Source organism: Aquarana catesbeiana, linkage group LG06, assembly GCF_042186555.1.
Source record: "Aquarana catesbeiana isolate 2022-GZ linkage group LG06, ASM4218655v1, whole genome shotgun sequence".
NCBI classification, from domain to species: Eukaryota; Metazoa; Chordata; class Amphibia; order Anura; family Ranidae; genus Aquarana; species Aquarana catesbeiana.
In genome coordinates, this window is record NC_133329.1 from 275,880,490 (window position 1) to 275,896,002 (window position 15,513).

Here is a 15,513-nt window from a genome sequence, read left to right on the forward strand (position 1 = left end):
ACATTCTACCTCCTAGTACAATTCCTTCTCCCCCAGTTCCCCCACCTAGCACAAATACTCTGCCACCCACCCAAAATCAACCTTAGGACAAATCCTCCCCCTCCCAGCACAATTGATTTGCATTTTAATGAGTGAAATAAGTAGTTGATACCCTATCAATCAGCAAGATATCTGGCTCCCAGGTGTCTTCTATACAGATAACGAGCTGAGATTAGGAGCACTCCCTTCAAGGCAGTGTTCCTAATCTCAGCTTGTTACCTGTATAAAAGACATCTGTCCACATAAGCAATCAATCAATCATATTGCAATCTCTCACCATGGCCAAGACCAAAGAACTGTCCAAAGATGTCAGGGAAAAGATCGTAGATCTACACAAGGCTGGAAGACCATCGCCAAGCAGCTTGGTGAGAGTGAGACAAAGGTTGTTGCAAATGGAAGAAACACAGAATAACTGTCAATCTCCCTTGGTCTGGGGCTCTATGCAAGATCTCACTTCGTGAATTTTCAGTGATCATGAGAATGGTGAAGAATCAGCCCAGAACTACACGGGAGAATCTTGTCTATGATCTCAAGGCAGCGGGGACCACAGTCACCAAATGTTTTCTTGGTAACACACTACGCCCTGAAGGACTTAAATCCTGCAGCGCCCTCAAGGTCCCCCTGCTCAAGAAAGCACCTGTACAGGCCCGTCTGAAGTTTGCTAATGAACATCTGAATGATTCAGAGGAGAACTGCGTGAAAGTGTCCTGGTCAGATGAGACCAAAATTGAGCTCTTTGGCATCAACTCGCCGTGTTTTGGAGGAGTAGGAATGCTGCCTATGACCCCAAGAAGACCATCCCCACTGTCAAACATGGAGGTGGGAATATTATGCTTTGGGGGTGTTTTTCCACTAAGGGGACAGGATAACTTCACTGCATCAAAGGGACAAGGGACTGGGTCATGTACCCTCAAATTTTTGGTGAGAACCTCCTTCTCTCAGCCAGGGCATTGAAGATGGGTCGTGAATGGGTATTCCAGCAGGACAATAACCCACACACAGCCAAGGCAACAAATGAGTGGCTCAAGAAGAAGCACATTAGGGTTCTGGAGTGGTCCCATAGTTATATGTGGAGGGACCTAAATGTTCGAGTTACCAAACATGAGCCTCGAAAACTTAATGACTTGGAGAGGATCTGCAAAGAGGAATGGGACAAAATCCCTTCTGCAATGTGTGCAAACCTGGTGGCCAACTACAAGGAACATCTGACCTTTGTGATTGCCAACAAGGGTTTTTCCGCCAAGTACTAAGTCATGTTTTGCGAAGGGGTCAAATACTTATTTCACTCATTAAAATGCAAATCAGTTTATAACTTTTTTGAAATGCATTTTTCTGGATATTTTTGTTATTCTGTCTCTCACTGTTAAAATAAACCTAAAATTATAGACTGATCATTTTTGTCAGTGGGCGAACGTACAAAATCAGCAGGGAATCAAATACTTTTTTTCCTCACTGTATACAAAGCTACCATAAGTTAAAAAAAATCATATTTGTACTTGCAATAAATTCATACGGTATATACTGTATATCTGCCATGCAATAACTCAAAACAGGAGTGTGTTCATGATGTCACCACGTACACCAACAGACTTTGAGGGATGGGACAGCCTGTTTGCTTTTATGTCAGTCAGCAACTGTATGTCCTTAGATGCTTTTTGAAGCTTTGATCATGTGGGTGCACATATTTTTATATAAAAAAAAAATTGATGGTATTTCACTATTGTGAGTTTCTTTTCTCCTCGATGTGCTTCTATGTATTACGATTTGTGAGATCTGCTTGCACTGCTGTTTTACCTTCTGATCTGGGGGGTCAAAATTATGGGGGAGCTGCTGTTTTTAGGTGTGAGGCATGGAAGAATAATTTATCAACTTTAATATTTTTACATGAACGGACTTAAGTTATTGCACAGTGGATGTTTACATAAATTATTTGAATGTACACTTATGAAATATTGGTTTTATAACTTCTTGTAGGGTATATATATATTGTATATAGTATTATGTTCATTTTTTTAGGTATATAGGGGAATGATTAGTAATTCATTGTATGAATTATCAAGTGTTCACATCAATGGAGGATAATAAATGACATACTCAGATATATAAATATGTTCAGTTAATTACACACACACTCAAATGCATACAGATACTGAGATATATACATACACACTCAGATATATACATATGCGCAATTACATACAATGCATACACACACACACACACACACACACACACACACACACACACACATATATATATATATATATATATATATACACACACTAAGATATATACAATCAGATAGATGCATACACAAAGATATACACACTCAGATGTGTATTCAGATACATGCATACACACACACACACATATATATACACACACATATACAGTATCTCACAAAAGTGAGTACACCTCTCACATTTTTGTAAATATTTTATTATATCTTATCATGTGACAACACAGAAGAAATGACACATTGCTACAATGTAAAGTAGTGAGTATATAGCTTGTATAACAGTGCAAATTTGCTGTCCCCTCAAAATAACTCAACACACAGCCATTAATGTCTAAACCGCTGGCAACAAAAGTGAGTACATCCCTAAATGTGAAAATTTCCAAATTGGGTCCAAAGTGTCAATATTTTGTGTGGCCACCATTATTTTCCAGCACTGCCTTAACCCTCTTGGGCATGGAGTTCATCAGATCTTTACAGGTTGCCACTGGAGTCCTCTTCCACTCCTCCATAACAACATCACGGAGCTGGTGGATGTTAGAGACCTTGTGCTCCTCCACCTTCCATTTGAGGATGCCCCACAGATACTCAATGGGGTTTAGGTCTGGAGACATGCTTAGCCAGTCCATCACCGTTACCCTCAGCTTCTTTAACAAGGCAGTGATCGTCTTGGAGGTGCGTTTGGGGTCGTTATCATGTTGGAATACTGTTCTGCAGCCAAATCTCAAAAGGAAGGGGATCATGCTCTGCTTCAGTATATCACAGTACATGTTGCCATTCATGGTTCCCTCAATGAACTGTAGCTCCCCAGTGCTGGCAGCACTTATGCAGCCCCAGACCATGACACTCCCACCACCATGCTTAACTGTAGGTAAGACACACTTGTCTTTGTACTCCTCACCTGGTTGCCGCCACACACGCTTGACACCATCTGAACCAAATAAGTTTATCTTGGTCTCATCAGACCACAGGACATGGTTCTAGTAACCCATGTCTTTAGTCTGCTTGTCTTCAGCAAACTGTTTGCGGGCTTTCTTGTGCATCATCTTTAGAAGAGGCTTCCTTCTGGGATGACAGCCATGCAGACCAATTTGATGCAGTATGTGGCATATGGTCTGAGCACTGACAGGCTGACCCCCCACCCTTCAACCTCTGCAGCAATGCTGGCAGCACTCACACGTCTATTTCACAAAGACAACCTCTGGATATGACGCTGAGCACGTGCACCCAACTACTTTGGTCAACCACGGCGAGGCCTGTTCTGAGTGGAACCTGTCCTGTTAAACCGCTGTATGGTCTTGGCCACAATGCTGCAGCTCAGTTTCAGGGTCTTAGCGATCTTCTTATAGCCTAGGCCATCTTTATGTAGAGCAACAATTCATTTTTTCAGATCCTCAGAGAGTTCTTTGCCATGAGGTGCCATGTTGAACTTCCAGTGACCAGTATGAGAGAGTCAGAGTGATAACACCAAATTTAACACACCTGCTCCCCATTCACACCTGAGACCTTGTAACACTAACAAGTCACATGACACCGGGGAGGGAAAATGGCTAATTGGGCCCAATTTTGTCATTTTCACTTATTGGTGTATTCACTTTTGTTGCCTGCAGTTTAGACATTAAAGGCTGTGTATTGTTATTTTGAGGGGGCAGCAAATTTACACTGTTATACAACTTGTACACTCACTACTTTACATTGTAGCAAAGTGTAATTTCTTCAGTGTTGTCACATGAAAAGATATAATAAAATTTCCTAATCGTACATCATGGGACACAGAGCCATAGTAATTACTATGTGGGTTATAGGCCACTTTCAAGTGATGGACACTGGCACACCCTAAGACAGGATGTTCACTCCCTATATAACCCCTCCCGCTACTGGGAGTACCTCAGTTTTTTCGCCAGTGTCTGAGGTGTTGGTCACGAGTAAAGATGTGCTGTGCTGAGCTCCACTGGAGCAATCCTTGTTAGGGCTAGCTATGCAGCCGGATCCATTCAAAGTGTCTTTTTAGGCCGAATTGAATGGTACCCAGGCCTTGTGGCAGAAGAAACAAGGTTTAGCCCATAACGCTTCTCTTTTTAAAGAACTGGACCCCGGGATCCAATGCTTTTGTTTTTTTCAGCCATAAGTTTTTTCTGGCGGGGTGCTATTACGGGTCCAGGAGTGGGATCCCCCGATAATAGGGGGCCCCAGTTCCTGAAGGTTTTTTAAACGGAGCCCACCGTGAGATGTGAAGATTGGGTCTGTTGGTTTTACCACAGAATTCCTTAAGGCGGGGAAGGTAAGTGGAGACTTCTAAAGAATTTTAAAGTTTCTTATGAATTGTCTCCTTTAAATAGTAAATGTTGTCATGCCTAAAAGTCACCACTGGGGGCTGTGTAGAGCACGTACCTTGTCATGCTTTCTCAGATCATGCTGTGTCAGCAGATGCTGACAGACCTCTCTCCGGCTAGCAGTCACAGGACTCCGGTAAGATGTTGGGGGGGGGGGGGGATTTTTCTCTAAAAAAAAAAACACCCCCCATCCGGACAAAAGCTCTCCCCCTCTTTCTGAGTAGAGAGAGAAGCAGAACGATCGGCGGATGCTGCTCCGTTCTCCAACGCCTCTGTGCGGCGGTTTGTCACAGCCCTCCTCCTCGCCGCCCTCCCCCCACACACACACACGCCGATCGGAGGCCCACGCTCGCGTGGGAAAATGCTATTTTTTGAAAAGAGGAGGGGGAGGGCACGGTGGGAACACGGCGTGGGCGTGGTTTAGCGCAGCGTTGGCATTCAGCAATGTCCAGTGCAGAGGTATTTTTAAAAGGCTCCATTTTTTTGCTGACTGCAGCTGTCGGAGAGATACACAAGCTAAAAAGAGGTATGTAAGTGGTGACACAGGTATTAATTTGGCACATTTACTAAAATCATCAGGCTGAGCATTAAATAGCAGCGGCAGTTGCGGGACTATTTGCTCAAGCAGTGGATGCGATTTCTTCTGGTAGTCCCTCTGCATTTGTGCATCGGGCTATGGTCAGAAGGGGGGTAGAAATTCCCCAAAAAGTGCTTAAAAGTGACTCCTACAAGCTCTAAACACTCTACATTGGAATTTTCCCCTGAGAGTTCTGGGGTGGCCGTTCAGAGTAAGCGATCAGGGCTATCAAATATTGCAATTGTTTTCAACACTGCAGCCCCTGTCTATTTTACTGAAGAGGGTTTTCCTCAAGCCATGATGGGATTGGCTAGCGGCTTTAATCGCATCCCAGAATGGGATAAAATGCGATTTCCCTCAGGGGACCGTGAGAAGGCTGATGACTCCTCTTCTGAGGGGTCAAATGCGGGGGATCAGCTTCACAATCTGAAAGATTGATGGTGCAATTCTTTTGAATTTATCCGCTCCACAGTTTTGCTACTCTTCATTGAGTCGGTTGATATGCCCACTTTCTTGTTTGGGTTCAATAAAGCCTCCCCGTGCTGCGCATGCCTTTCCTGTCCATTCATTGCTGGAAAGGCTTATGTATTCTGAGTGGGATCACCCAGATAAACGTTTTCTCCCTCCTATAAAGTTTTAACACTTTTTTTTTTTCCCATGGAAGAAAAATTCACTAAGAAGGTGAGGTCCCTCCCCTCTTTCTGGTATACACGTGTATTGCTTTGCTACAAAAACTGAGGTACTCCCAGTAGTGGGAGGGGTTATATAGGTAGTGAACTTCCTGTCTTAGGGTGTGCCAGTGTCCATCACCTGAAGGTGGCCTATAACCCACATAGTAATTACTATGGCTCTGTGTCCCATGATGTACTTCAAAGAAAAGGATTTTACAGGTAAGCTGTTATAAAAAATCCTATTATTTACAAAAATGTGAGGGGTGTACTCACTTTTGTGAGATACTCCACCCCAAACTCGCTCTGCGCCCCCACCCCAAAGCACCTTGTCCCCATGTTGATGGAGACAAGGGCCTCTTCCCAACAATATATAGACAATAAAAATATCTGCGCTAATCTGTGCACATCTAATACATAAAAGCAGCCAGCATAGTTTGTTGATAACCAAACACAAAAGTCCAGCTATGGTGCAGGTATAGAAGACCACTCGGCACCACGTGATAAGGTGATCTGCTTACCAGATGACTGAAAGAGATATGCATGTAAACGTAAGCCCGGGTTCAACCTGCATATTCGGCTTTCTGGTTCCCCTCATAGATTAGAAACAGCAATATCCAGATAATATTCTCCCTCAATCAGCTTCTCCAAGAACTCACACCAGAAGCAGGGCTTTCAGGATCATGATCAGCAAAACGCTCAATGAAGAAAATAAGTGACTAATAGTAAAGCCCGCAATAAAATATAAAACAAATTTATTGTAGTAATTTACAGTTTGGATTCAAGAATGCATGTATCAAAGAGAACAATCGGCTGCAGCGTTCAGCGTGCTGGTATCAACCTGCCTGACATGTTTCATCGCAATGGATGTCTTCATCCATTGCCATTAAACATGTCAGGCAGGTTGACACCAGCACGCTGAACGCTGCAGCCGATTGTTCCCTCTTTTTAAAGAATCCCCCTGCCCGCAGACCCCCACAACCACCGGCCAGGGTTATCGAGAAGAGGCACTCGTCCTCCCCCATGTTGAGGGTATGTGGCCTGGCATGGTCCGGGGGGGGGGGTGTTTGGGGCGCTCACTCGTCCCTTTCCCCCTGACCTGCCGAGCTACATGCTCGGATAAGGATCTGGTATGGATTGGGGGGGGGGGGGGGGGGGGGGGCACGCTGTTTATTTATTTATTTATTTTTTTGTCAAACTTCGGCGTGGGGTTTCCTCCCCCCTTCATACCAAACTCAAAGGGCCTGTTATAAACGGGGGGGGGGGGGGGGGGTCGGCCATGCCGTATTATTATTTTTTTTTTTTTTAAACCGGCTTTTTTTTTTCAGCTGTCAGTGGGGAACCCTATTGTAGGGATTTGTGGTGCGGTTTTAAGAAGCCAAAAACGCACCGTAAATGTACATAGGGCGTTTGGGGGGAGTATTTTTAATGCTCACTAAAAGTTTATCAGCCACAGCTATTATCATGCATTTACGCTATAGGAGCATTTGATAAGTCAGTATTTTGAGTAAGTGTGAACGAGCCCAAGAGGTGGGGGAGCTTTCACTGTGCACATCAGCTGCATGCCAGGTAAAATCTTGTAGAGGGACATAGTGCGGGGACCCCACTTTTAAAGCAAGCACTAGCTCCGGGGCCATGAGGTGCTAACCCAAAATACGGTGAACGTCAATATTTTCTCTTGTGCTTAAAGTGGCTAAAAAATGGTAACAACTACTTTTTTTCCTTCTCTGTTCAGTTGGCTATGATACTCCAGTACTTTGTACACCTTCATTTTCGACATGTTCCACTACTGGATCGATATGCTGAGATTTTTACAAATAATTTAAATTCAGTAAAAATATGGGATTTATCAGAGGCAGTCAAATTCTACTCAGCGCTGAATCATCTTCCAGAAAAAAAGACGCAGCAGTAAGTCTTTTTTTTGCATGCTTCATAGATGAGAGAGACGTTTTGGAACTCATCATTAAAAATGTATTCATTGTTCTTTTATTTTAAGGTTCCTGGAGGCCGTAAACGCATCCCTACAGGCATACCTCAATAGTATTCCACCTAAAAAACTCCTCTATATTGTATACAACTTGTATGTTCTAGGAGTATGTCCTGACTTTGCAGTAAATAAGCTTCTGCAGTATGAAAGCATTCTCAGTAAGTTGGTAGTGTCTTTCTGTTTACCCTTTGTTGCAGCGTTAATCATTTTAATCATCTTCTATAATTTGCAGTTTTCCTTTGTATAATGCTATTGTAAGGCCTAATTCACATGGCAAAAATGTTCCAGCTGCTGCAAGAATCCAGCAGATTCTTGTGGCTGGATGTAGACCATTATGGGCGCTGAACCTGCACAAAGCGATTACACACTGCAGCAGTCCACCGGTGTTTGGATGTAATCGCACAGCCATTGATAACTGGCAGTTAGGAACAGACTGTTTGCGTCCAGGGGTAATCATCTGTCCCTAACTACAGGTAATCCCTGGCTATGTGATTACATCCATATACCGCTGGGCAGCGGGCACCCATTGTCAGCCTGTCATTGATTAGTACAGGCACAGTCGCAACTGTCTTTATCCACCTGTACATCTAACTGCAGGAGTCTGCTTAATGAGGCTTAAGTTAGGTAGTCTGGAATCTTGGCAAGGCTCCAAGCTGTTCTTATTAGACAGAAAAGTTCTGCACACTTTTAGTCTGCCTCAGGCCAGGGAGGGAATTGTCCCGTTCTCTCCATTCTTGGTGGACTACCCTAACAGATGTATTCTCTAGCCTGGCCCTTGAGCGCGATTCTCTGAAACAGACAGTTCCTGAGTTGTCTGGGACTCTTTTGTTGGTCAGTCATCTGATCTGACCTCCGCTGGATATTGTCTGCATCCTGCAGGACCTTCACCCTTGAGAGGTTTGGGAACTCCCCTGTGACAGAATGGCTGGTCTTTTCCCTTCGCTGGCCAGTGTTGAGTTTGTCTTTCCTAGAGTTAAAAAGATTGTAAAGTCTTGTTTTTTTTTAGGTAAAAATAACACGTCATACTTACCTGCTCTGTGCAGTGGATTTGCACAGAGCAGCCTGGATCCTCCTCTTCTCGAGTCCCTCGCCGGCGCTCCTGGCCCCTCCCTCCTGTTGAGTGCCCCCACAGCAAGCAGCTTGCTATGGGGGCACCTAAGTTGAGTCACAGCTCCCTGTGTCTATTCAGACACTGAGCTGCGGCCATTTCTCTTAGCTGACTGACTTTGATTGACAGCAGCGGGAGTCAATGGCACCATGCTGCTGTCTCAGCCAATGAGGATGGGAGTCCAAGGCAGCCGAGACATTCCTACAACATCACTGCAGCTAGAGGGGGCTCAGGTAAGTATTAGGAGGGCTGCTGCACACAGAAGGCTTTTTATCTTAATGCACAGCATTAAGATAAAAAGTCTTCTGCCTTTACATTCGCTTTAACCACTTGCCGACCAGCCGCCGTCATTGTACTGCGGCAGGTTGGCTTGTTTCCGTGAATCGCTGTCATTGTACTTCGGCTCTGGAACTCTATATTGTGGGCACGCCCACTGGCCAGCAGGGGAGCCAGTCAGTGAGTGGGATGGACTCCGCAGTGGCAGAACGGGGATCTGCCTGTGTAAACAAGGCAAATCTCTGTTCTGACGGGAGATCACACAGATCCTGTCTAAAGGATCTATGTCTTTCTCCAGGCAGCCCATCCCCCATATAGTTAGAAAACACTTGCAGGGAACACATATGACCCCTTGATTGCTCCTGATGTTAACCCCTTCCCTGCCATTGTCAGTACTATAACAGTGCATACTATTAGCACTGATTACTGTAATAATGTCACTGGTTCCCAAAAAAGGGTTAAAAAGAAAAAAGGGTCAAAAATGTCAGTTAGGTGTCGGATCTTTCTACCGCAATGTCGCAGTAAAAAAAAAAGTAAAAAATATTGCTTTTTTTCCCAAATGGTCGCTCTTTTTTTGTTTATAGCGCAAAAAATAAGAACCGCAGAGGTGATCAAATACCACCAAAATAAAGCTCTATTTGTGGGGAAAAAAAGGATACAAATTTTGTTTGGGTACAGTGTCGCATGACCGTGCAATTGTTGTCGGTTAAAGCGACGCAGGGCTGTATTGAAAAAAATGGCCTGGTCATTAAGGGGGTAAATCCTTCCGGTCCTTAAGTGGCTTAAGGTAATGCCTTCCAGATCCTACCGTTGACTGATGATTCACACATTGAACAGTGAGAATTCAATACATGATTGCCCTGCCTTTCTATCGCTGGATGGACCTCTACTCCCCTGCTGCAGATTTCCCCTAATAGTATAGTTCAGAGCCCTTCTTAGTGACCTATTGATGTGGTAGATAGGTCGTCCTCCTGTGGGTTAACTGCAGTCTTCTCAGAAAGTCTTCTTAGATTCCTTCCTCCTTACTATTTCCTTTAAGGCAAATTAAATTTGTATGGAAATTTAAAACCGTTTTATTGATATTTATTTATTTTTACTCTATATTCCAAATTTAAATTTTTTTTTTTTTAACATGGGACCAGCAGCAGAGGACTAGAAGCTCCTCCTGCTTATGTTTCCCTGCAGACTGGCTGGGGAGGAGCTGTGTCATGTGACAGCTGTATATTGATTAAGAAAAAGGTATTTAGATGATTTTTTAATCTTTTTATTAAAATAATTACAGCGTCATCATCCACATACAGAAATGGAAGGACAATGCATATTTAACAGTGCATATTTAGTATCACTTTAAAAGGTGCAGCCAAGATGGTGTTTTTTTTTTTTTTTTTTTCTTTCCTTAAAAATTTTGATGTACATATAAAAAAACGTTTCCTACATCTCTGAATTTACTGATGACTGTGACAAGTAGTTTTCACTAAAGGTATCCCTCTGGCCCTTTCACTAAAGATAACCTCCAGATCTTTTCATCTAGTGCTTAGTTTCGGGTTGCCTAGATTTGTAATAGATCTAATATGAGGCATTTATTGCAATCATATCATTAAATTCTCTATATTTTTTTGTATTTCAGATCTTAAAGAACAGAGCATTTTTACGCATATTAACCTGTGTTTGATGATGAATAAGCCCTTTTTAAAAAGTCATTCATTTTGCTGCCTAAAGAAAGTTCCCCCTGCAACCACTGAAGACTTTCAAACTTCACATACAGATATAAAAAACTTCATTAAGGATCCGGACTTGTATCATTACAGCTTGCAGATAGCCAACACTTACTACATTGGTATGAGCCAGTGACACAACCATCCCTTTTACAGAATTAGGGGACCTTTTCACTCCTGACATTTTGCTTTAAGGAGTTTTCCATTAAAATTAATAAAAACAGATCAATATGCATGTCAACACATGCAATAAGACCCATGTTAATGCACATTGATGTTTGATATGATACATGTTGACATATCAATATGTCAGTAAAAAGTGCAACGACATGCTTTTTGATGTGTTCATATTGATATGACTGGAAATCACATTAAAGAAAAGTGCACTGGTGTGAACAGACTCATGTTTTTGTTTTTACAGCTTCACTATTTTTTATCTTATTTGGTTGTCTTTCATATATCTCTTAGCCTCTGGGTCCCATTCTACCATGAATGACTTAGGGCCTTTAGTCAGGCCAAACAGGGAGCTGCCAGGATGGCAAACTTTGGCACGTTGCCGATAGTTCCCAATGGTACATAGAAATGAACATACTTGTCTTTTTGAGAAAGAATGGGCCAGGATGGTATAACCTCTATTTTACTGACTTGTGGTTTTACCAGCCCTCTCCCTACATTGTACCCAAGGTACTTTGCTTCCCCCATATCTACAGTGCATTTCTCTGGGTTTACCCTTCGGATGATATGGAGGGAACCCCTTGCAAAAAAAAATGCGTAGGGTCCCCCACTTTCGGATCTATTTTAGGATCTTAAGGAGAAGCACCACGCTCCCAAAATCCATACCAGTCCCTTCATACATTTTTTTTTAAATAAGGCTAGTTATAGGTTACTGGTGGCTATGAAAATCTACAACTATGTTCCAGAGGAAAAGCCTTATACGCATTAAACACTGCTCCATGAAAAAAAAAAATTGTAACCACTTGCTGGCTGTGCACTATAGCTTTACTGATACAGTGGGGGCCAGCTGCACATAATCGAATATATATACATGATTCTGCATTTCTGGGAAGGGGTGCACACGCACCAACCCAGATGTGCTGTCGCTGGCTCCAGCACATGCCAATCAGTGGGTCCTGGCCAATGATTCAGGGCCGGGGCCCACTGATTGGCGGAGGACAGGAGAGAGATCTGTGTATGTGAACAACACAGATCTCTCTACTGACAGTGGGGATGTGCCGGTTTTTGTCTCCCTGCAAAGCAGGGTATAAATACCGTCACATCCCTGAGTGAAAGCACCACACAGTCAACACACAAACACTTGCTAGGCACACAGTTAACCCTTTGATTGCCCCAGATGTCACTGGAGATGTCAGTGTCAGTTCGTTCACACGCAGTGTTAATCTGTTGCGCTATCACAGTCCCACTATAAGTCACTGATCGCCACCATTACTAGTATTAAAAAAAAAAAACAAAAAAAAAATTCCATTATCTATACCATTGTTTGTAGATGCTATAAGTTTCATGCAAACCAATCAATATACACTTATTCTGATTTTGTTTTACCAAAGACATGTAGCAGAATACATTTTGGCCTATATTTCTGAAAAAAAAATTTTTTTTTTATTGGATATGTTTTAGAGCAAGTATAGAAAGTAAAAAATATTGTTTTTTTGGGTCTTTTTTTTTGTTTATAGCATTAAAAAAACAGTGGTGATCAAATACCACCAAAAGAAAGCTCTATTTATGCAAAAAAATTATATACATTTTGTTTGCATACAGCATTGCATGACTGTGCAGTGCAAACTGCAAAAAATGGCTTGCTCATGAAGGGGGTAAAATCTTCCAGCGATTAAGTGGGTTACAGGTGTATCAATTCGGGTTGTATTAAAATTTTTTTATACAGGATTACTCATGCAGAATGTTTGAAATACATTATACTCAAAATGTGTACGATAATTATGTTTCTGAATTGAATCATTTAATGTGAGTGTGATAGTTTAATTGCTCTAAGAACTTTTTTTTAACTGTTTTTCTAGATTTTGTGTTGGCTTTGGATACCCAAGACAACAAGTTGGTTCCTGTTGGTGACCTACAGACAGACAACCTAGAGATAGCTGACTGCTCAGAAAATCTTATTCGGTAAGAAAGGATAATGGTTGACTACCATATGCTAAAATAAGCCTGCTCTACAGGGAATATGGGATCTGTCGTTGCTGACTTCCTTCTGAAAATGCCAGTTGTCTGGCTGCTGTACTGATCATTTGGCTTCCATATTTTGAGTCAATCCAAAACAAGTATAGAGATCAGGAAAGTTGGTGGAAATCCGAAGTCCTATATACTTTTTTGCAGGAAAATTACATAGAACCCCCAAACATTATATATGTTTTTTTTATCAAAGACCCTAGAGAATACAATGTACGGTATTTGCGCAGCAATTTTTCGAACAAAAACAACAGTTTCATGCTTTAAAAAAAAAAAAAAAAACATTACAGTTAGCCCAATTTTTTTGCATAATGTGAAAGATGACGTTACGCCGAGTAAATAGATACCTAACGTGTCACGCTTCAAAATTGCACATGCTCATGGAATGGAGCCAAACTTCGGTACTTAAAAATCCCCATAGACGACGTTTTAGAAAATTTTACTGGTTACATGTTTTGAGTTACAGAGGGCTAGAATTATTGCTCTCGCTTTTCTTTTTTTTTTTTTTTTTGTTGTTGTTAATTTTACATCTTTTTTTTTTAGTTTGACACTTTAAAAAAAAAAAAAAAAAAATTTTGATCACTTTTATTCCTATTGCAAGGAATGTAAACATCCCTTGTAATAGGAATATGGCGTGATCGATCCTCTTAACAGTGAGATATGGGGTCAATAAGACCCCACATCTCACCTCTAGGCTGGGAAGCCTGAAATCAAAAAAAAAAAAAAACGATCTCGGCTTCCCAGCCGAGGTGGCGCCACTTGTTTGAATGCAGGAGCCGGGCGTGACATCATAACCATCTGGTCTGCCGGAAATCTCTATGATCACCATACGGGGATGGCGGATCCTGTCTCCGACTCACCGATGGAAGCGGTGAGTCTGTAGAAGCACCGGAGGGCGGCGGGAGGGGGGGTGTCCTCTGTCGCCGCCCGTAAGAACGATCAAGCAGCGGAACAGCCGCTATGATCATTCTTATGGTGCAGGGAATTGCCGGCTGAAAAAGCCAATATCTAAATGATGCCTGTAGCTACAGGCATCTTTCAGATATACCCCCGCAAAGTCAAGGACGTCATATGACGTACCTTGGGCGGGATGTAATTAAAGTGAACATCATGAAGAGCACAGTGAAGTTTGCTTAGCTCCCATCCACCAAAGAACATGTGTTGAAATGACTCTTCTATCCAGCACATAGTACAGATGTGAAGGAATCTGTTGGTGGATGCACATTGCGTAGTATCAAAATGAAAAACAAAAAAAGATCTGCCTGGTGTTCAAATTGTCTAAACACGGGTCTAAATGCAGATGCACGATTAGGTTAATGGTAATTGATTTTTTTTTTTTATTTACAGTATTGCTGTATTGTGCTGTACTCCGAATGCATTTGCTTTGGGCACACTTCATCCACTGGGGAAGCTTGCCCTGAAGATCAGAATTCTCAAATCTTTTGGTTTTTCTGTGGTGGTGGTAAGTTTTTTTTTTTTCATTACTGGTCTCCTTTCACTATCTTGTATTCATTTTTAGATTTCCCGGGCTTAGAATTGCAGAAATCTGTGCCTGTGTTATAAAAAAGTATTAGCTTTTCCACTATTTAGAAGTATTGTAACAGAATACTGTTGATCGCAGAGATACATTGCCACTGTGGATTGATTGTGGGGAATCTAATGTTGTTTTAATGTATGTTATGTAGCAGTAAGCAACTCCCTGTTCTATTTTCAGCACTTTAGGCAACGATTTATACTAGAAATTGTGTTTTTTCACATAATCTCTGTTTTTTACTTTGATTACTTTTACTTTTCAGGCACACATAGACTTAACCACTTAAGGACCGCCTAACGCCGATTTACGTCGGCAAGGCGGCACGGGCAGGCAAAATCACGTACATGTACGTGATTTGCCTCTCGCGGGTGGGGGGTCCGATCGGACCCCCCCCCCGGTGCCCGAAGCGGTCCCGTTCTGTTCCCCGGCGATCCGAGATGAGGGGGAGGCCATCCGTTCGTGGCCCCCCCCTCGCGATCGCCGCCGGCCAATGGGAACACTCCTTTGCTGCTGTATGCTAAACAGCAGCAAAGGAAATGATGTCATCTCCCCTCGGCTCGGTAGTTTCCGTTCCAGCGCCGAGGGGAGAAGACATCAATGTGAGTGCACAACACACACACACACAGTAGAACATGCCAGGCATACAAAACACCCCGATCCCCCCCCCGATCGCCCCCCGATCCCCCCCCAATCACCCCCCCCCCGTCACAAACTGACACCAGCAGGTTTTTTTTTTTTTTTTTTTTTTTTTTTCTGATTACTGCATAGTGTCAGTTTGTGACAGTTACAGTGTTGGGACAGTGAGTATTACCCCCCTTTAGGTCTAGGGTACCCCCCTAAC

At 42.7% G+C, this 15,513-nt stretch overlaps 1 protein-coding gene across 1 annotated transcript in view; it reads left to right on the plus strand.

Annotated features, from left to right (window-relative positions):
- FASTKD2 (FAST kinase domains 2) overlaps positions 1-15,513 on the plus strand; it is a 97,759-nt gene that overhangs the window by 70,265 nt on the left and 11,981 nt on the right. Inside the window, exons 7-11 of the mRNA XM_073633392.1 lie at positions 7,589-7,761; positions 7,850-7,998; positions 10,852-11,061; positions 12,973-13,075; positions 14,486-14,600. Of these exons, the coding sequence (XP_073489493.1) occupies positions 7,589-7,761; positions 7,850-7,998; positions 10,852-11,061; positions 12,973-13,075; positions 14,486-14,600 (750 nt within the window). The remainder of the gene's footprint in view (positions 1-7,588; positions 7,762-7,849; positions 7,999-10,851; positions 11,062-12,972; positions 13,076-14,485; positions 14,601-15,513) is intronic.